Source organism: Semicossyphus pulcher, unplaced genomic scaffold, assembly GCF_022749685.1.
Source record: "Semicossyphus pulcher isolate SPU_LCO1_2020_fin unplaced genomic scaffold, fSemPul1.0.p SCAF_23, whole genome shotgun sequence".
In the NCBI taxonomy this organism is placed as follows: Eukaryota; Metazoa; Chordata; class Actinopteri; order Labriformes; family Labridae; genus Semicossyphus; species Semicossyphus pulcher.
The window spans coordinates 15,152,552-15,175,389 of NW_027211697.1; the positions used below are offsets into that span (position 1 = coordinate 15,152,552).

The 22,838-nt window shown below is 38.7% G+C and overlaps 1 protein-coding gene and 1 gene segment (V, D, J or C); both read right to left on the reverse strand.

The window, feature by feature from the left end:
• Positions 1 to 230: 230 nt before the first annotated feature.
• On the reverse strand, positions 231 to 4,638 carry LOC138602589 (Ig mu chain C region membrane-bound form-like). The segment is given in 6 exon segments: positions 231 to 327; positions 1,259 to 1,583; positions 1,725 to 2,042; positions 2,407 to 2,502; positions 3,497 to 3,793; positions 4,620 to 4,638. Coding segments are annotated over 6 exon segments (1,152 nt in total).
• A 4,799-nt stretch (positions 4,639 to 9,437) lies between these two features.
• LOC138602767 (immunoglobulin gamma-1 heavy chain-like) overlaps positions 9,438 to 22,838 on the reverse strand; it is a 56,255-nt gene continuing 42,854 nt past the window's right edge. The window contains exons 4-10 of the mRNA XM_069674336.1: positions 13,742 to 13,782; positions 12,417 to 12,698; positions 11,965 to 12,249; positions 11,543 to 11,854; positions 11,139 to 11,435; positions 10,543 to 10,676; positions 9,438 to 9,743 (exon numbers count right to left, since the gene is read on the reverse strand). Of these exons, the coding sequence (XP_069530437.1) occupies positions 9,729 to 9,743; positions 10,543 to 10,676; positions 11,139 to 11,435; positions 11,543 to 11,854; positions 11,965 to 12,249; positions 12,417 to 12,698; positions 13,742 to 13,782 (1,366 nt within the window). The 3' untranslated portion in view covers positions 9,438 to 9,728. The remainder of the gene's footprint in view (positions 9,744 to 10,542; positions 10,677 to 11,138; positions 11,436 to 11,542; positions 11,855 to 11,964; positions 12,250 to 12,416; positions 12,699 to 13,741; positions 13,783 to 22,838) is intronic.

The window sequence follows — 22,838 nt, forward strand, 5'->3', positions numbered from 1 at the left end:
GTGATCAGGGCAAGCAGCAGGCGGAAGCATTGAGTAACACCCAGCTCCCACTAAAGTAAATGGACTGTACTTGTGTGCTTTTCTAGTCTTTGCGACCACTCAAAGCTGCTTTTACACTACATTTCACATTCAACCATTCACACACACTGATGGCAGGACTGCTACGTAAAGTGCCCAACTGTCAATCAGATATCACATTCATACCCGTTGGCTATGCCACCGGGAGCAATTTAGGACACTTCGACCTGAGCGTGAGGGAGCTGGGGATCGAACCTCCGACCTTCCGTTTGAAAGACGACCGGCTCTAGCACTGAGCCACAGCCGCCCCTAGTAAAGCACCAAATTACAGAAGTGAAACAAAGTTATGAGCAACGGAGCATCACAGACACCAGGTGTGAGGTGGGGTTATGCCAGTAAGAGAAACAGAGTGCACATTTAAATATCTCATGTCGTCTCATGTCAGTGTACATGCACTATAGTTTTTGCATTGCTTGTCAGGACCTGCTGAAGGTTTAAGTCTCTTAATAATAGAACCGAGAACTTTTGTCTTTTGCAGATGCAATGGAGATGATAAACAGAGTAATGCAATAAATAACATGATAAAACAATTAAAATGTCAATAACAACAAATAAGTGTTACGTATTAAAATATTTATTGGTGAAATAGACATTTAGACAATAGATAGTATGAACAATTAAATGGAAAAGCAAAAAATGGATCAACATCAATGGTTAATGACATTTAAACATTTTTGTTCAGCAGACATAAAGCTTTTGTAATTAAAACAAAGGAAAATACTTACACAATACTCTTAATAATGACTCTGAAGTTAATGAAAAAAAGGCAGACAAAATAAGTCTTACAGAAAGTTCACCTTGTTTCATTTAACCTGTGAAGACAAAGAAAACAAATGTTGAGTGAAAATGCACCAAAGTAATCAAAGTCCTGCTTTTCCAGTTAGGCCTACATTACTGTATAATAAAATATCACAATGAGTACTTGTCTGACATCTTCATAATTATGACCTTCATAGTTTAAGTAAAACGTTCAAAGCTAAATGTTGGTTTTTGGATTTCAAAAGTATTTGAGTCATTTTTTGTAGGGTTATATACTTTATAACCTTCGAGGTAAGACCAGATTTAAACAGTTGTTCGGTCAGTTAATTCAATAGACAACAACGCATTTTAAAAAGGCAGTATTGGCATGTGTCTAAACATGTTGAGGTGGACCAGGTTGTTCCCTTCATGCATTCTGTACCCAATGGACCTGACAATAGCTTTGGTTGAGTTTGGTTGAGCCATAGACTCGTGGGACACTTCACAGCTATACACTACATCACTCTGTTTCCACTGATCAAGGCTGAGCGATAACTGGCCATAAGCCGAATAGGATCCTTGGTTTTCTACAGGCTCTGTGGTATGGAACGTGTATGTTGAATCTGCTTTCTCGTCATCAACAAGCCAAGACACCAAAACCTCACGAGGGTAGAAGTCTTTCACATAGCAAGTCAAGGTCACCATTTCTTGTCTAGTATGTTCTACTGGAGCCAGCATAAACACTGAAGGACGCCGAGTCGGTCCTCCTGCAAGCATGAGAGAAACATTAAACCTCCTGCCACACATACAGTGCTGAAGAAAATCTCTGCTCCATAATCAGCTGAGAAAGATCACTGGATTTGATGGCATGATTAGAAAAAATAAAGACAGCCCTTCAGTTTTCTTACCAATATTCCTTTCAAAGGGTTTCTTGAGCGGTTCATGTAAATCTGGATGAATAACAACACAGCTGGGTTTTATCCCCCGGGTCCAGTCCTCAAATGTGATCTCGAGTGGTACTCTGTAAAGGCCTCCACGTCCTTTTTTGTCCTTCGATTTGGCATTAGCGATTTCAGTTCCTTCCTCGTCCTCCCAACGTACCTCTTCTACTGATGGCGTATTTACCTTGACTTCACATACTATTGTTCCTTTTCCTTTTGAAAACAAGTCCTCCAGTGAAGGGTCTTTGATCACTACGTCAGCAGCTAATTCACTGCATCCGTCACCTTTGGGGCTGAGGAATAAGGGAAACATTATTGGACAGGAATGGCTGCAAACCAATGAGAATATAAACCATAGAAATTCACACAAAATGTTTCAATAATTAGTATTCATTTACTTACTAGAGGGAGAGGACGTCTGTTTGTAGGACACAGTGGATCTATTGGACGTTGCACCATTTTGACCTTTCCCTTCAAACTCGCATGTATAATTAATGCTCTCAGTCCATTCACTGGCTGGTACTTTGAGAACACTGTAAACACTGTACAGTCCATTAGCTGTCTTTTTCTCTGCAGAAGAGCTTTTCATCACATTTGCTTCATCGGCTATTGGTGCTTCATTTTTCAGCCATTTGATCTTTTTGATTACTTGGTGAAAAATCACTGGCAATGCAGGTGAAGGCAACCTCCTGATCCTCATAACATGAGACAAACACTTTAACATCTGGTATCTGATAAGGCATATCTGAAAAAAAAAAAGATATAAACAAATATATGTATGCGCAAGCAGGGGATGTGTGTGTGTGTGTGTGTGTGTGTGTATATAATATATATATGCAGAAGCAGAGGTTCATGTAGTTTGATAAAACTCAAAGGATCTCTTTAGCTTGTTTTTAAAGTGCGCAGAAGGACTCGAGGAAAATACAATTGAACAGCAGAGCTCTGATGCTCGCTTCTGCATATACATTGACTGCTCAGGCAAGCAAACATGGAGTTAACTTGAACGTTAATTATCACCATAAAGGTTCAATCTATCTGCATCACTATGATTATGCAGATAGATGGAAAGAAGCAGAGCACACAACAATAATTTGTTCTTCAGCAGGTGCAGAGGGCATGCAGAATATTAGTAATAGATAATATAGACTGAGTCAGCAGCTGTATGTGCACGAGAAAGTGCCAACCTTCTCATTCCACCACACTGTTTGGTTAACCGGTCAGGTCTGCTCATTATGACATTAGAAACCTTAGAAACACTCTAACCTTTTAATAGCTAAATTATTTTTTGTGCTCTCCTTTGTGTTCACGTTCCTTCATAATTGAGTATATTGTAAAACAATTACAACAGTGATGGCTCACTTTTACTTTTACTTCAAACGTCAAAATATCAGCTCAGGATAAAGGTACAATGACGGGGTTAGTCTACCTCTGATAACACCTCTAAAGAACACAGTAATAAAACCAACTAGTAGAGACACATTACACCAATAACATTTATCAATGTATTATTATTATTATTGATTAGTGCACTGTAAGAAATGGATCTTATGTATTTGTTACTGTATTCTACTGTCATCTACTGGCAATACATGTACGCTTTGTGTCATCACAATCAATTTGAAAACCTTTTAAATTGTTTCACAATGCTAAAATATGTTAACAGCTCTGCCATGTTAACCTGCTAAATTTCAAATCAACTACTATAAAGGCATTTATATATGACTAAACACAAGACTTACCTGGCTTGATGAATGTCCCCTGTCCTGTTCCTGCTGTATTTGTCACAACACATTGGAAGGGCTTCATGTTGTCCCAGTCCTGTCTGCTCACTTTGAGTTGACTGACTCCCGTATAAACATTGTCTTTCAGTACTGGAGGATACTGAGTGAATTCCCGCAAGTTAGACCCCTGTTTGTTCCATGTGTAGGTCACTGAGGACGGTGTGAAGCCAGTGGCAAGGCAGCCAAGAGTGACCAGGTTACCAGTCCCAGAATCACATTGTATCAGAGGATACACGGTTGGCTTGGAAACACATGCTAACAAAGTAGAAACAAAAATGCCGTTAAAAAAGTGAAGTGAACATTTAAAATAAGATATTTTTCATCAAACATAAGTTAACAATGGAATGAAGTTGGCTTACTTCATCAAAAGCATAGCAAAGCATTGCAATCAAGGATACATTTTAATACCTTAACCTTTTCATATGTTGAATGAGAGAAGTGCGCTCCGTACATACATCTTTATCTTATCACATTTCTTTAGATGTTATTTGATGAACTAGCCTCCCTCAGTAATATCATTTGTGGTCTACTCTTTTTAAAATATAAATGTCGATAACTTTTAGTCCGTAACTTTGATGATAATCATTGTTATTTTTTCAAAGTTAAATGGAGTGTAGCTGTACATTTGACAAACATACAGTACTGAGTTTATGGCATCATATCATTTTGTTAACTTTAACTTTTGTTTAAATTAGGCAAATATGTTTGAGATTAAACAGTATTCTTACCTGATGTAACAGTTACCATTGTACCCTTTCCCCAGTAGTCAAAAGCTTCATAGTAACACAGTGCTGAAATTACTGAACCACTAGTCTGAAAAGGCTGTCTACTAACGTTGAGAGCTACTCTACTCTACTCTAACTTTTAATAATGCTCGCTTTGTCATATATTTTCTTCCAATGAAATAAAATACACTTAGTATAAATCTTCACCAGTGTCTTCAGAGAATTTTTACCGGCAAACAGATGTTTTTTTTTTTACCCTTATAGTAAAACACTTTCATTTTGTGACACTCCAAATCTTTAGAGGTTTTAGCAATTTAAATGTAACTTAAAAAGGGATTTAGCAGTGCAAATCTTACCTGATGACACCGTTACCATAGTGCCTTTTCCCCAGTAGTCGAAAGCACCCCAGTTGTCACAGTTCAGAAAGTCATAAGGACTTAACACGAAAACTTACTTTTTACTGTAATATCCCTTAATAATAACTTCTCATCAAACAGTTTGATTTGAACTGTTGCCAAAACCAAAGTTAGATATAAACCTGTCCATAGAACTACCAGCCAGGAGTTTTAATATTATCAGAGATTCTATGCCAGCCTACAAAATACTGTTGGCTATGATATCCTTGTTCAACACTTGTGACCACATGAAAAAAGATGAAATTGCATTAGTAATGGCATCAATGGGAGTTTCATTCACTAATCAAACATATTAAAATCACTTACCTGAAGTGACAGTGACCATAGTGCCTTTTCCCCAGTAGTCAAAAGCCCAGTTGTCACAGTTCAACAAATAATTAACCGCTGCATACAAAAACCTGGATCTCAAGCATCTACATGTTCCATAGTGTGTGATTTTGTAATAATCTACCCTATTACATAGTTACATTGGCCTCTGCACTTACCAACTTTGAAATTGGATCCGCTCAGTTTAAATTGAGTCTATGGATTTTAACACCTTTAACATACAGTATTCCAGATATACATTAACTTACGGTGTCAAAACTGGATTTCCTAATTCTGCTTCAAAATCAAACAAACAAATTAAAAAGACAAAAAAAGTGTTTGGCTTACCTGATGTGACTGTAACCATCGTTCCTTTTCCCCAGATGTCAAAAGCACCGTCACAGTGTGATATGTGAACACATCCAACATACAAAAACAAGCACCTCAAAGACTCCCTTCAAGCCACTGAGGTCAAAATACCTTATATTTAACTGTGTAATCACCAAATTGTCATTATCAAGACCAAAATGAATTATTTTACCTGATGTGACGGTCACCATGGTTCCTTTTCCCCAGATGTCAAAAGCATTGTCACAGTGTGATATGTCAACACATCCAACATACAAAAACAAGCACCTCAAAGACGCCTTTCACGCCACTGAGGTCAAATTATGTGATATCAATGACATTTGAAATGTAAGGAGAGGTTTCAATTGAACTATAGTACGAAAATACTTGGGAGCTTGTATCATATTCTAAATTGTTGTACTTACTCAGTAAATTAGTGTATATATGTAATATTTACTCTGATCTTATGTTTTAACTAAAGATTAAATGTTAGTTTGAGTACAGTTTTAACCAACATACATTTTTATAATGAAAAAAACCATGAAAAGCAAACATGTTTCACTGACTAAAGCAATCCCCAATGTACCATTTATTAACCACTTCCCTAAAGGTATTCCTTTCCTGTGGTGGGGCTTATATAAAACTAAGTGTTTGCCAACAGTTGGTGTACAGCTTTATCACATCCTCCTGTCACCTTCAGTTACTGCAGCGTGGATAACCAGATATACTTGATTTAGCTGCATTACTTGGACATGGATATAGGTTTATGATATCGGGCTGTCATATCCACTCAATCATCCACAACATCCATACTGAAAGTATCTCATGTTTTAGTCCATTAACTTTTTAGGTTTAGGTAACGTATGGATTTTAGTCATTCTGACTCAGTTCTTACTGGAGGATTTTTAATTATTCTCGGTTGTGAATCTTCAAGAAGCAATGTCAAAACAGCTTACAAGCTTTTTCTGTTTAACTTGGCAACTATTATCAGGATCTCCATTCATCATGTCATGGTTCAGATTTGGCAAAAGGTTGACAATAGCTGACATCGTTTATGCTGACTCAGTTTAGTAAATGCAGAGTCAAGTCAGACAATATTCTCTGCATATAAACACAGGATTTCACTTCTCTTAAACATGTTTTTTGCTATATTTCTACAATCTCCATAGTTGAAATGAACATAAGTACTTTTACTGAACCAATCCTGTGACAGTCTGATGGTCATTCACCAGCAGCTCTGCTGCCATTTCAATTAAAAAGAGAGATGAATGTATGAACAGGGTTTTGGTTACAGTGTGTAACACTGTGTCGTCACCCCAGCTGCTATCAGTTACCACAGTGACAAAAGTACATGACAAAACCTCACCACATCTGCAGGAGACAACACAGTTCTCTGACTTGGTCAGAAAATCAGTGGATTTTATTTTAAATAAAAATTTAAATGGTTTAGAGATTGTTTTACAAAAATATGAAAATAAATGAAAGTGCAATTCTCTTGATGTTTTATGTTATTTTTTCAAGCAGGATGTGACGATGTGAACGCAATACAAGAATATAAAGCTGAATATTTTATAACATCAAACATACACCAAGACGCATTTGGCTGCAGCTAATGTTAGAATATGGGCTGAATCAGTGCCGTCTGCTTCCACTGCTTCTGGTGTTAGTGTTAGGTCTATGCTTTTAATATCTTAGTGGTGGATGAATTATAGCCTTAGTGCATATTTTTAAATGTATTTCTCTGTGTGTGAGAATTTCAGTATCATTTAGACCCTTCCTCTGATGCTGGTCATCTCAGATCTATCTCATCACTTGAGCTTTTAAAAGATCAATTACAAAAAAGAATGGAAATCAGCGTTGCATGTCGTGTCAGATAATGATGTGTTGTGAAGTGGTGACACCGTGCAGAGTGGGCAGCTGGTTCAGTAAAAGTAGAAGCCTGTGGATGGCAGCAAAGTATTAGTAATAATGTTGTGGTAGTGTAGAGGTATTTTTTTTTTATATCTTTGTAATGATTTGTTTTCTTAAACAACAAATGTCATAAATGTGTCAAATCTAACAGTGTTATACAATGTTAAAATCTTCTCACATAGGAGAGGTTTAAGTTGTAAACTGTGTCCCCTTCATTTGCTGCAGCAATATGACAGAACACTTGATGCTTTTGCCACTAGATGGTGGTTTTTACCTACTTTTCCCACTTCTAGTAAGGAGCTGGCATTTAAACCAAAATATCCCTCTTGCATATCAACAAGCTGAAACTGAAACATTTCTTGATGGTTGAAACTGTCCATCTGACGGTTTGATATGATTCTCAAGGAGGACATAGTTGTTGTAGTGAGTTTGAATGAAACATAGTACAACATTCAATAAACAACATACAAGTAAACTGCCCAATAAATATGATTTAAAGTTAGTTTTATTGAATTAGTTTACAAAAAGTGGCTCTTCTGGTGGCCCAAGAGGTTCTGAATGCGCAAAATGAATTTGACATCTACGTTAGAAGTGACATTGCATTTATCAGATCATATATCAGACAAACCTTTTATGGTATCTGGGGTTAGTAAAGTATGACTTTTTAATAAAGGAGTTTGTTTAGTAAACAAAGGTGATGAACTTAAAGGTGATACCGTCGATGTGCTTAAACCCCACGTTTCTGCAATAGGAAGTTCTTCTAAATGTTGAAGTTGTTTCCATCTTTAAGCACAGTTGCTTTTTTCATGAATTGCTCAGCTGAATCTTCATCCAGTTTGGGCTAAAACGTTTGGGGTGCGTGCTTTTGTCAGCGGCACCTCGTCTCGGTGCTACAGATACGGGCTGGTAACTGAGTGGACATACTGCGAAAGGTTTACTTTAGCGGCTTCACCTGCAGCACACACACGGCGTGAGGTTGTGTGTGCCATCAGGAAGTGGGATGCAGCGAGCTTTCATTTCCAACAGTTACTGTCACCAGGCTGATTACGCTCATTAAACATATATTTAAACATTGTTAGAAATGTTGGATGACATACCTTATAAGTAACTGCAGCAAACTGCTCGTTGGCTCTGTCATCACCAGTCATATCTGCCAATTTGGTTACAAGATCACACATTTCTAGCCTCTTAACTTGGTCTCAAAGTGCACAAGATGGTTCCTTTTAACTTTAAAATGTACAAAATGTTCTTTGGATGCTTTAAATCAGCTGGTGAGGATGTTGGGACGCAGATCAAAATATTACCTGCCCTCAGAATGCTATTGATCATCTCTTCACCTTTTTATAATACTCCAGTCAAGCAACAACAAGACACAGAAACTCCCCACAGCTTAATTGAACCAGTGAGAAGGTCAGACTCTTTAAACACCACCTCAGAGGCTTCCAGCTCTGTCTGATGTGTGCTGCCATGATGTTCTACAAACCAAGAACGCTTATATGAAACTATCCCTCTCTATATCACCAAGAACTCTTCACCACACAGCAAAACAAACATACTACACACATACATATGTTCTGTTGTACTGTTTAACAAGCTTTCAATATTCTGTGTATTGGATATATCTGATTTATGCTGCTGCTTCACGTTTGTGTAAAAAGCTTTCATCAACACTTTTCTCTAGACATTTTTTAATGTTATCTTTGTCTGTGAGGATGTGTCTGCTGTGTGCAAATTCGCCTCTTCACGCTTGGTTACGTGCTGATTTGCAAATATATGCAGTGAAAGATGAGTGTTTCACTTCAAGGAAGTGTATTTCTAGCTCTGACAGTTTCTACAAAGTTCCATTGCCACAGGTGTGGTCCCAGAGGTGCATAGAAAAGGGGAAGTGACTCTCAAAAGATGATATGTTTAGCAGCGGCAGGAAATTGAAAACCCTTCTGCTCTTAACTGATAACAGAAGTCTGCAGGACGTTGACTTCACATGCTGTTCTTAGATTCCTTTGTTGGGCCTCGAGTGACAACAAAATCCTCAAAAGCTTTTAATCATGAGCACTCCATCATTCCTTCTCCCTTTAGTTTTATGTCTCCCATAATCTATTATATTTTTGTCTATTATGTGAGTGTTTGTAGAAAGCAAAGATTTCAAGTCAAAATTTAAAAAGCATCACAATATATCCATTTTCACTGCAGTGCAATTTATTAATGCGCCAATGAAAAGTTACACTACACCTCACTTACACAACATTTTGATGACAGTAAAAGTGTCAGAAAAAAAATGGCAAAATAATTGTCTGCTGTATATTCTGTATATTTTTAAAGGTTACATATAAGTACACTTTAAACAATATTTAAAGCATTATGTATGACAGTTTTATTTAGCAGATATACAGCAGTAGCATTATGTACATTGCTTTAAAACTTGATAAAAAAAAGACAAACAAATGAAGACAAATACTTGTTTCTGCTGTGCAGCAATTTCGTCCCTTATTGACTCCTCATCTAGGAATAAAGAAACATCAAACAATTACAAACAATAGATTATTTTCACTTATTCAATACAGATTGTTAATCAATAGTACAATTTGACTGATTAATCAAACTGGAGTTCACCAGTGTCTTCAAGACAGAAGACAGTTCTGACCTGCAGATTTGCTGCAGGCGACTGATGTTTAATGACAGTTGTATTCAGTGTTGGACTGATTCCTTCATTGTTATTGCTTTTGGAATAATTTGCCTGAAGGTTTGCTTTGATGCAAGAGGAACTCCAACACTTGCAATGCATTTGATTCAGCACAGTGTTTAATCCTTATTATGTGCTGTGGAGCATTTTAAACGCACAGACCAGCACATTTTAAGTGTTTGGAGAAGCTTTTCATTGAAACTCTTCATAACAGAGCTAACCACTTTATTGTGTAATTGTGTCCTTCAACGTCAACAAAATAAAATGTATCACAATGTATGATTTGGTGCCAGTAAACTGCACAGATCGTTGATAATCAGTAAGACCATTATTATACTGTATTTGAGTTTGCAGTTCATCACAAGCTCACGTAGACTACACTAACTTTCACAGTGATGTCTCTGAACAAGTCTTTTCTTCTCCTGCACATATTTGTCTGTGAAGATCAGAGGAAACTGTGGCACTCAGAGCACTTATGCAAAGATGAGTTGGTCAGAGGTGTCTTTCCTTTATCATCAGCATTTCCATTGTGTATGTCACTGGCCTTTATTTTATAACTTACGTTATGATGATCATAACACAGTAAAGCTAAAATGAAGAAAATACCTCCATGTTTACCTTGACCAGGCTGATTATCATGCTATAGAAGAGAGAGGATATGAAGAGGAATATGAAAGAGGAGGTTGTAGACCACAGGCTGCTGAACTCATCCTCTTCACTGGCATCATCTATGCAGTTCAGAGCAAAACAATCTAAGAAGAGGAAGGTAAAGGTGGTTATTTTGAAGCGTGTGTGAACGTGAAGCATTGTTAACTCTATGATCACATGTGTGGAGGTTTCTCCAGTTGAACAGTACAAAATGAATCTAATATTAAAGCCTATTTATTGAGTTACTTTGTGCAAGCTTTTCAGTTTGTTTAAAATTGTAGAAGTCATTCATGAACATGTAACAAACTTTTCTCCATGCAACATTTATTTGGAACAATAAGCATGCTTCTCAAGCTGTTAGACAATGTGACAGACAGTTTGAAACACCATATGATGACAAACAAAACTACATTGACATGTTGACTGTTGTGTTTTACAATCACAAAGACTGGTGACATCACAGGGTGCACATGTTACCGCAGCACAGATTACACACACAGACAGAACAAAACGTGAGCACTACATACCACATGCAATCTAAACTGTTTCGCATTCACTCGAGTTACCCTTGGTCTGAGACACTGATTTTGGAATCATGGAGGATCTTTCGCTGCCAGCAGGCCAGACGTTGCACACAAACATATTTGTCTTCTCAGTTGGATAGTAAATACTTGTAACTAAGTAGCCCTTTGGAGTCTTCTGTGGGGGGAGGTCAAAGCCATCAACATAGTTGCCAGTCTTCTCTCCTTTATTCTCTGCCCAGGTGATGTAGTAGTCCTGCTCTTTGTCACTGGAGACCAGACACACCACAGTGAGTGGATCCTCTTGGAAGATGTTGACTGTCACAGTATGTTTCGTCTGATCTGAAAGAGACACTTGTTTTAGCAATGAGGTTCATCTACAAGATTAATGTTCATTTTACACACAGCTTGCTGTTTCATCAATGAGTTTCCATCACTCGGTAACATACCTCCTTTGTGGACAGTGAATTCTTGAATTACCGGTGTCCTGTTGTCTCCTCCAGCAGAACAGCGCACTTTGTTAACTTCCTGCCACTTCGAGAAACTCCGAGTCATCGTGCTGGTTCTGCTGTGTTGACCGTTTCTGGATTCTGTTTTCTCTGTTATGTTGTCATTCACATTGTTTCCGTCAATTAGCCAAGTTATCTTCATCACATCTACAATGGCCTTGTCTTGTCCAGTAACGATACACTCCAACTGTGCCTGATTGTTATTGAACAGCTCTTTGGGACTTGGTTGTTTGAGTGTCATTGTGACAGCAGCTACATAAACGAGATAAACAGAGAAAACATTTAGCTTATTTTAGCTCAATGTTCACTGTTATTTTACGACCAGGTTACTTGGAGTAATAGTACAGCAGTAATGACTGTACCTTTAGAGGCCTTCTTTGTATATGGTGTGCCTCTGTGCGTCATCTCACATGTGTAAACAGCTTTACTGTCCCAGTCTGTGTTCTTCACATTCAGGACACTGACAGATGAATACAGGTCTCCGGATGATTGTGCGGGGCAAGAAGTGAAGTCTTGTACATTGATTCCATTTTTCTTCCATTTTACTGACAGGTCTTTGTTAGGTAATTCCTCAATTGTACACACCAGAGCCTGAGTGTCTCCTCTTGGCACTGATACCAGATTTATCTTTGGAGGGGTCGAGGCCTCTACGCGTAGTAATGAAAAAGCAGAGGAAGATTAGTTAAGAAGATTGTTCATTGTAGACTTTGTAGATAAAAATTTAAAATAGAAAATCAATTGCTAACATAAAAACAAGGTCATGCGTTTAGACTACACATAAGAGAGCCACGATAGAGGGTAAAAAATTACATACTTTTAACTTTCACACTTCGGGGGCCTTGAGGATGAGTCGCAGAACAGTTCAAAGACTTGAAGGAGTTCCAGTCAGATTTTGGTACGTTGACCAAACTGACTCCTATATATTTGTTGTCTTTGACAAGCGCAGGATATTGTACAGAAGTCAAGCTGTTCCCTGTGGCATCGGTCCACTGCAAAGTACCCTGTGGGTAGAAGTCGTCTGCCATACAGCCAACAGTGATTGTATCTCCAGTCCCAGAATCGCATGGAACCAAAGGGAACAGAGTCGGTGGAGGTCCTTTCAAAGAGAGAGATTTTATAAGGTTAAAATAAAATTAATAGAAATTAACAAATGATCACAACTCATCATATATGAATCATATATAAATAACAACTATTCTATTGTTATAAAATATATTGCGGCAGATTTCAGAATCAGTTTTATTGGCCAAGTATGTGGACACTTTCAAGGGATGTGACTCTGGTACTGACACTTAAACACTAAAAACTAAAACTACTATATACTACGACTACCAAATGTTTTGTTCAAGAATTCTTATTTGATATACTGAACAATTTCTGTCTAAAATTTAAAATTATTTTGTTATCTTTATACAAAATTTAAGCATTTCACAGACATGAACCTGAAAAGACTTTAAATAATACAATTTTTAATAAAACGTAATATAAAGAAAAACATACTGATTAAATAAAAATGTTTACATAATGAACTTGCGTATTAAATCTTAATGTTAGAAGCTAGTGAAGCCAGTGAAGTCACTGCACTGTTCTGTGGCCATAATAATCGTATATGATAATAATCAGTTTTAATAAAGTATTGAAGTATTTATTATTAGAATGTAGTGGGTCTATTGTTTAATTGTAACAAGACATATAAAACACTTGATGAGAATTGTTTTCTCAGAACTTAAACTGATCAACAGTTCAGTGTAATTATATAGTCCTATTAAAGTCAATGCTCCTGGAATTTCAAAAGAAACTTTATAATATATATTTAACATTTTATTTAAGTGTGAGCTCAATAATCTCTTCACTCAGAGTTTAATTGAAGGGCATCGAGACCTTGTATTCAAACACACAAACCTCTCAAAAACTATGGATTTCAATCGGCCGGGTGGATTTAAAGATTAAAATGAACCATCTCTTAAATATGAACTTTTAATGCCAAAGAGGAACTTTTCTAAATGCTTTCTAAGAAACGGCTGCAGTGAAATCATTTTTCTAAATATGAACTGAGCTGAACCTCTCAAACATCAATGATCATTTTAAGAAAAGTAAAAGAAACTAGTCTCTAAATATATTACATTAAATGTGACTTACCTGAATAAACGCTGACTTGAGTCCCCTTACCCCAGTAGTCAAAGGAGTCACAGTGATACGCCTCCATTCAAAGCTTGAACAAAAACCTGAAGTACCAGAAAAATGTGTTAAAACCTTATTAGACAGAAGTCCTGGTCAGGAGTCCCGGTCAGTGTGAAACCCTGGTGTCATCTTGTAAGCGTCGGCTCGGAGTGATGCAAAATATTATTTTAAAGTAGAGGTTTACTGAGAGGTAACATTTACATCTGTGGACTAACTGTGGCTGTAAACGACTAAAAATCGGACTTCTAACCACAAATCTGCGTATCAAAGTCATCGACACAGTAGTGACCACATTTTTAGAGGGATATATTTCGTCCTGTGCTCTTTGGTCCATCACATGAATGGTTGAGTTTGAGATTATTGCTGTAAGGTTTTTGTATGGCTCTGTATCTCAGTGCCCCACCCCATAGAACACTGTGATAAACCCTCGTACAAAAACCCAACACAGTTTCCTGCACTGAAGAAACAGTGCAGAACTATTTAAGGCTTTAAATAGGTCATTTACTTTTTAGCATTATAGTTTGTATAAAGCATTTGATTTAAATCACATTACTTTATACTCTTGTATTGATATATTGAACGCCAACCTACTAGATGTCCATTACCATTCTTTATCATCTATGATATTACATAAACTGTTTCTACATAAACTCACCGGATGACTTGGTAAAAAGGATTATGGTATGTAAACCCAGATGTCATTGAGATCACATGGCTGTTTGCCTGTGGAGGTTTTTGTGCAGCTGCTCCACTGTCTTCACTCACTGTTTCTTCTCGAGCACAGAAGTAAACAGCAGAATCTTCTGCTGTCAGGCTGTTGACCTGGAGGTACTGAGTGCTGCTGGGCTCATCTTCAGTCATGATGAAACGGCTTTGAAAGGAGCTGGCATAGCTAGCAGAGTTTGTGCCTGTACTCATCCACCCAATCCACTCCAGAGCTCTCCCTGGCCTCTGTCGTATCCAGTGCATATTGTTGCTTGTCATGCTATAACCTGATGTGATACATGACATCTTCACTGTCTCTCCAGGTCTTTTCACCTCAGAGGGAGACTGCTCCAGTTTGATCTCACTCCAAACTCCTGTAGAAAAATGAATAGTGATCATTATCAAACAAACGTGTAAAGAACAGGTTGGACATTAAAAAGTGAAGCAGAATTGATTTTCTCACCATGAATAGAAACTACAAAAACTAAACTCCAGATAATCGTTTTTTCCATCCTGTAGTTTAGTTCTCTCTGATCTCAGTGTTACAGAATAAACTAAAGTGTCCCGGTGTTCTGCCACAGGTTACTGATGGTGTGTTTATAAGAGAGGAAGAGTTTGCATGGACCTCCCTCTGCAGGTTTAACAGGGAAATTTAAATATGAACCAGATACATTTAGTTCAGCAGAGTATCTCTTCAACAGCAAACCTCAGCAAATGACAGAGGAGGAAATAATACATTAACTATATGTTGTACATCTCCAAGAAAGTAAAAAAAGAGCTTATTTTTCATCTTGATGATTTACAAAAGGGAAAATTAGTTCCTGTTTGTGTGAGAAAGGGAGCCACATTATTTTAGTATTTTATAGTTATCAACTGAATTTCCACCCTGTTGAGTGGAAAAATAATAGTGCCTAATCATTTCTAGGTCTAAAATAAGTCATGAAATGTATCATGTCCAACAGAGACTTCATGTCCTTATAAGGCAACACACAAAGAGGCGTATTTACACACACAGGACAGTTAATCAGCTGACTAACTTTATTCAATCATTCAAAGTGTCGATGAAATGTTTTGTTTTTCTCAGAATCTCACAGAAAGAGATGGTGGAACATCAGTCCCATCATTACCATTCTTCAGTCAGCTATGATATTCAATAAACTGTTGCATCACAATCTTCTACATTAGTTTAAACATCTACATTTTTGTACAACACCTTTTTATTTTCTAACAATAGCAACATTTTGTAAGTACTTTTAAGATATTAAAGAAAAACTAGAAGCTTTCAAAGTCTTGGTGGTTTAAGGCATTTAAAGATCATTAAACAGGACAGATCACACTGAATCAAACAGGTGAAAAATGAAGGCGAATATGTTTAACATTGATAAATAAAAATGATGCAATGACGATTGTTTGAAATTGATGAGAGCTTAATTTAATGTCCTTTCAGCCGTGAGTAGATTTGAGATCAACAGTAACAACTCTGTTGTAGTCAGCTCCATAAGCGCACAGTGCACGTTTCTGTTCAAGTAGACTCTGTAGCATAAATAACGCACTGTTCCATCGGGTGGGTACGTCTTGCTCAAGTCTTTTGGTAGACTGACTCAGTTGTTTCTGGATACTTTGAGGTCACCAGTAGGCAAGCTGGGAGTGTTGGCCAACGATGCGTCTTTCAGAGGCTATTAAATGCTTCAAATGTGATGCTTCATTGTGACGAAACTCCTTCGGCAATGGGAAGCTGGAGTGTACGCTCCATGTACGGCAGGCTGGGTAAATCCGTATCCCTCATGGCCTTTTCCATGTTCTTGGCATTATCTCTTAGAATAACGTGCACTTTTTCCTTCGGTATCCCCGTTGCTCGTAACATGTCACTGAATGCAACTGTGGTGTGTGACCTGCAGAACTCTTGAGGATAAAGAACAACTTTGTTTAGTTTGAAGTTTTGATCAATAAACTGCCCAGTTAGGCTCAACATGGACATGAGACACACACTCGAACTCCAGATGTCACTTGTGAAACTTATCAAAGTGATCTTGTTCTTCATAAGGCTGTCGATAAGCGTATAGATTGTTTGGTATAACTGCGGCTGGCGTACATCTGTGAAATATTTACGCCCCGGCAGAGAGTAACGTAGATCCATGTATGACATGAGTCATCTGAGCCCCTCGTCTTTCACAACTGACAGCGGCTGGTGATCAATACCATTATTTTGGTGGATTTCTTTCTGACCTTGCTCTCTGGTTGCTGTCATTGAAATGTCTCTGCTGCAGATGTTTGAGTGAGTCGTGGCAGTGTTGCTGATGCCAGCTGCTCTCTCTCCTTAGTGCTACAAGCTCACTTTGAATACTCGTCATATTCTTTGACGTGACTCAACCTCAAACGTCTGAGATTTGTGGTGTTGAATGTTATCGTTTGCGTTCCCCCACGAGGTACTAACTTGGAACACACCTTGCAAATGACTAATTTATTATCTTCTTCAGACACCAAGTAAAACCGCCAGACCAGTGACGCCATTTTAGTGTCGCTTAGAGAAATTGTTTTTTTTGCATCATCTGATCAGCTCTTATGATCGGCCTTTAATACAGGCCACTGATCAAACCAGTTAGTATGTATATCGGCTGATCACGATCGGTGGCCGACCAATTGGGGCACCGTTAGAATGAACATGACAGTTAATCACAATCAGTATTGCAAAAATGTGTTCCAAGTGTCCCATGTGGTGCTGGCAAATAGAGGAAGTAGTTTTTGTACAACTCTCCTGTTATTGTCTCTCACTGTGGGTCTCTGGCACAGTAATACACAGCAGTGTCTTCAGTCTTCAGACTGTTCATCTGCAGATACAGCTGCTGTCTGCTGTCGTCTCTGGAGATGGTGAACCGGCCTTGAACTGACTGAGAGTAGTATTTGCTGCTACCACCACCATTGCTTATAGCAGCGACCCACTCCAGTCCTTTTCCAGGAGCCTGTCTGACCCAGGCCATAGCCCAGCTGCTGAATGTGAATCCAGAGCCTGTACAGGTCAGTCTGTGGGATTCTCCAGGACGTTTAACCACTGGTCCAGATTGTGTCAGAGTCTGACCATCAACACCTGGAGAGAGGATAAAAACATCAAGTGAAATCAGCTGCTGACAGATATATACGCTATGTAACATGAATATAGTGATGATCTTCACCTGCCCAGCAGACAGTTAACAGCAGCAGTCCTGTCCTGTAGTCCATCATGTTAAACTGTGTGTCCACTGTTCTCTGTCCTCCTCTCTGCAGTCACATAAGTAGAGGAGGAAGACATCACAGTTTGCATTGACTCCTCCTCACAGAGAGAACATCTCTTTGTATTGACCAGTCATATTTGATCATGTTTTCCTCTGTTTTAACAGCAGTATGGTCGGGCAAAGCCATGAGTAAATCAACACAAAAAACACTGATGTTAAAAGAGTTCATGTGAAAACTGAAGATTAACAGCTTTCTTCTTCTCTGAACATCAAATTAAACTCAGTTTCCCACTCTTTAAAATGTGTTTAGATGTTTGGATGTCTCTTCAAACCGCTGTAAAGAGGTGGTTACTGTTTGTTTTTGACTTTCTTTGTGTAGAATTATGTTTCATTTTGCTTATTTTAACGGAAGCCTCAGAATTTCCATCACAAATGCCCACCCCACTGTAGATATTGCAGTAATAATAATAAAGGGCTTTAACATGTTGAATACACATGGACACAGTTCAACCTCATTAATTAGAATGAATTTAATCAGCATTGAAACAGGACACAATCTTTCATAAGTGTCTGTGAACATTTCTTACAAGTAAAAACTGAAATTATTTCACTGTTTTTGTGAAGTTGGACCTGAATTAAACCTTCCAACAAATAAAAGAAAAGAAAAAACATTGAATAACCATCATTTTAATCACTGACAGATAATAACACTCAGTTTTTATGAAGTGATGCTGAGAGAACTGAATGTTCCCAGTGATGGTTTTAAACAGAGGAAGTAGTTTTTGTACGACTCTCCTGTTATTGTCTCTCACTGTGGCTCTCTGGCACAGTAATACACAGCAGTGTCTTCAGGCTGCACATTCTGTCCGTTTAGAGTCACTGTGTTGCTGGAAGAGTCTAAGTCGATACTGAACTTGTTCTTCAGTGAATCTTTGTAGTATGTTGTGTATCCCACACGTCCAGCTAGAATCCACTCCAGTCCTTTCCCTGCAGGCTGTCTGATCCAGGCTGTGTGGTGGCTGCCAACAGAATAAGAGACCTGACAGGTGATGGTCAGACGTTGACCTGGCTGCACAGTCACAGAGGCTGGCTGTGTCAACTGTTCACACTTCACACCTGTTAAAATAAAGAACATGTTTTGTAAGAAATGATCAAGTTAAAGTGCAAAAGAAGAACTGTTGACTTTGACAAATCCAGAGAGACTCACATCCAGCTGCCAACAGCAGCAGCAGAGCTACAGAAAACATGCTTTATGTTAAAGTGACGTGCTGTGAACTCCACTGACAGCCTGATGTGAAGCTTTTATAGCCGAGTAACAAGGAAGCTCACTGAGTTTGCATAGAGTCAAACATATGAAGCATCAGTGTTGGTTTAAGTGGAGCCAATAGAAGAGTCTGTTCACTGCTTTTATATCTGCAGACTGGAAACATAATAATAATGTAATTTATTTTCATATTGAGAACAACAATAAGGATAATTATTCCTCTTATGAATATTAACATTAACATTCAGGGATAATAGAAAATGTATTCATTAAAATCAGCATTGCTATAATGAAGATGAGCACTAATGGAGTCTAAAGGAGCAGCTGTCTATCTGTTACTTTATGAGCCACATTTACAGTAAGTTTAATAATAAGTTTACAAATGATTAAAATCCACTTTAAATATTACTTCAGCAGTTTTCCTGACAGAATTTATCACCGGTCGCCTGCTACATTAAATTTATGATTGACTTTGAACATTTATAAACAGCTTTGTTTCTAATTGTAGCATTTATGAATTAATGTATTTTCTCACTAACTCTACTCATTTGCTGCTAACAGAAATACAGTGACGTCAGTCAGCATCATGTAAATAGTAGTCATATTTAATAGCGCTGCTTTGCAGGTTTGCATACAGACTCTTAAAGGTGTCAGTGTTATCACAGTTTAAAGACACAGAAATACAAGAAACTTCAAGCAGGCCAGAGGATCTGAGACCAGATGCAAATGTTGTGCGCACAATGCGATCATCTTCTCAGAGATGTATTAACTTGCTGCCCTGTGTTTGTCTTGTGTTTGAACTCTTGTGGAAATAATCTTTTATTATCTTGTGTGAACAAGATAAAAAAAAGTATTACAAAATATAATTTCAGCAACCAAACTGTTGTTTTGTGTTCGGCCTGTTCGAGCCAGTGATCTTTATTGTGTTTCTTAGAAACATTTTAGGAGCAGTTTGAAGGATTCTATATTTTGTTTGTTATTTAAATAATGTTTATAATGTAAAATAAAGAATATGAAACAGGATTTTGTACAGCTGCTCAGCCTCCTCCGGTCACTGTGGGTCTCGAGCACAATAATAAACAGCAGAATCTTCAGTCTTCAGACTGTTCATCTGCAGATACAGCTGCTGTCTGCTGTCGTCTCTGGAGATGGTGAACCGGCCTCGAACTGACTGAGAGTAGTATTTGTTGCTACCACCACCATCAGTTATAGCAGCGACCCACTCCAGTCCTTTTCCAGGAGCCTGTCTGATCCAGTGCATCCAGTGGCTGCTGAATGTGAATCCAGAGGCGTAACAGGTCAGTCTGTGGGATTCTCCAGGACGTTTAACCACTGGTCCAGACTGAGTCAGGGTCTGCAGGGTCAGGGTCAACATTCGTTTAATGTGACACTAAGAAACAGGAAGTCACAAACCACAACTACAGCTGTTGCCTTCAGTGTGTTCCTGCATGTGTGTTTTAGAGTGTGTTACACTCTCCTTAGAGTCATCTGACTTCATGTGTTCTGCTGCCACCTGTAGGTCTTTGTTAAAACACTGTCTGAGACGTTTTTGTAAAGCCTCTGTGCTTCTTGTAACCAGTGTGTCTCTGGCACAGTAATACACAGCAGAGTCCTCTGGCTTTAAGTTGGACAGTCTCAGATACACCATGCTGCTGCTGTCATCTCTGCTGACTTCTGCACATCCTCGCACACTGCTGGCATAAGTGTTCCTGCTGGCATCAGAGAAACTGCTCCCTATCCATTCCAGGGCTTTTCCTGCAGGTCGTCTTATCCAGCTCATAACACAGCAGCTAAAAGTGAAGCCAGATCCCCTGCAGGAGAGACTGAGAGTCTCCCCGGGCATTTTCACCACTGAACTGGAAGGAATGGACTCCATACTCTGACCTGTACAACCTGATGAGAGGAAAGCAGACAGGAACCACAGGAGAAAGTGAGACGGGGATCTGGAATCACTGACTGACCATCAGGCGATGTTGTCTGATAAAATATTAAAGAGCAAGAAGCAGGAGAACTCACAGGGCAGAGAGAGAGCAACCAGCAGAAGAGTGAGTGTGTTCATCATCCTGAGGCTGGAGATGTGACCTCTGAAGCTCCACACAGAGGACGAGAGCAGTCAGCAGGACACAAGTACTCTGCACACACTGAACATTTGCATCAAGAGGGAGTGGCTCCTGAACTCAGCACTGTTAGAGTTCAATTCAACATTTCATGTAGCTGATTGTCCATCTATGCTGGATGTTTGAAGTAACAGGTTCATGCTCAATCATTTCATAACACATCCATTTAAAATACATCCTCCATTTATTAAACTGAAGCAGGTCAATTTAATTTAATCTGAGTCTCTTACATTTAAACATGTTTTAATAATTCATACACTAACACATTTGAATAAAACTTTTATTTATATTCTATTTGTACATTTTTCATTCATGATCACTGATGAAAAGATTCAGACTTTTTGGAAATATCTGATATGACCATTACATTTTTAAAATTATTTCCGAATATGATTGTATATTATTTAAAGCCTGTTTGTCCCACTGAGACTGTTGTTATAATCATTAGTGGTCTGAGGGCTCCTCCTCTGGTGGCTTCATGTTACAAGTGTTCAGGCACTGAGGGGTTTTTGTTCAGCTCTGCTGATGGTTTGTGTTATTGTGGCTCTCTGGCACAGTAATACACAGCAGTGTCTTCAGTCTTCAGACTGTTCATCTGCAGATACAGCTGCTGTCTGCTGTTGTCTCTGGAGACGGTGAACCGGCCTTGAACTGACTGAGAGTAGTAGATGCTGCTGCCACCAGTGCTGATGAAAGTGATCCACTCCAGTCCTTTTCCAGGAGCCTGTCTGACCCAGTTCATGCCGTAGCTGCTGAATGTGAATCCAGAGGCTGTACAGGTCAGTCTGTGGGATTCTCCAGGACGTTTAACCACTGGTTCAGATTGTGTCAGATTCTGAGCATCAACACCTGGAGAGAGGATAAAAACATCAAGTGAAATCAGCTGCTGACAGATATATACGCTATGTAACATGAATATAGTGATGATCTTCACCTGCCCAGCAGACAGTTAACAGCAGCAGTCCTGTCCTGTAGTCCATCATGTTAAACTGTGTGTCCACTGTTCTCTGTCCTCCTCTCTGCAGTCTCATAAGTAGAGGAGGAAGACATCACAGTTTGCATTGACTCCTCCTCACAGGAGGGTGACAACTATTTGACTAAGATACCACTCGTTCCTTCTTTTACTGTTTTAAATTCACTAACTTGAACTTAAGTCCATCAACATCAACACAGAAGGCAAATAACACAGACTCACACACCAGACTGAAGCAGTAAGTTCTTCTCTTGTTTGACACCAGAAGATCTGCTCCCATATAAACCTCTATCAGGTTTTAACTGCCCATTTTGTTCTTTCATTATAGATCTCAGTGTCGACATGTGTGGGAGGTTCTATTGATGGAAACAGATGATTACTTTCATGAAGTCTAAAGTTTCATTAAGGCACAGACTCCACTAGACCTCTGAAGCTGTGCTGGCACTTAGACATTAGCAGCAGATCCTTTAAGTCCTGTAAGTTGCGAGGCGGGGCCTCCATTGATCAGACTTGTTTGTCTAGCACATCCCACAGATGCTCGATTGGATTGAGATCTGGGGAATTTGGAGGCCAAGGCAACATCTTGAACTTGTTGTGTTCCTCACACCATTCCTGAACCATTTCTGTAGTGTGGCAGGGCGCATTATCCTGCCGAAAGAGGTTACAGCCATTAGGGAATACCATTTCCATGAAGAGGTGGACTTGGTCTGAAACCATGTTTAGGTGCCCAAAACATCACACTGCCTCGGCCAGCTTGCCTTCTTCCCATAGTGCATCCTGGTACCAC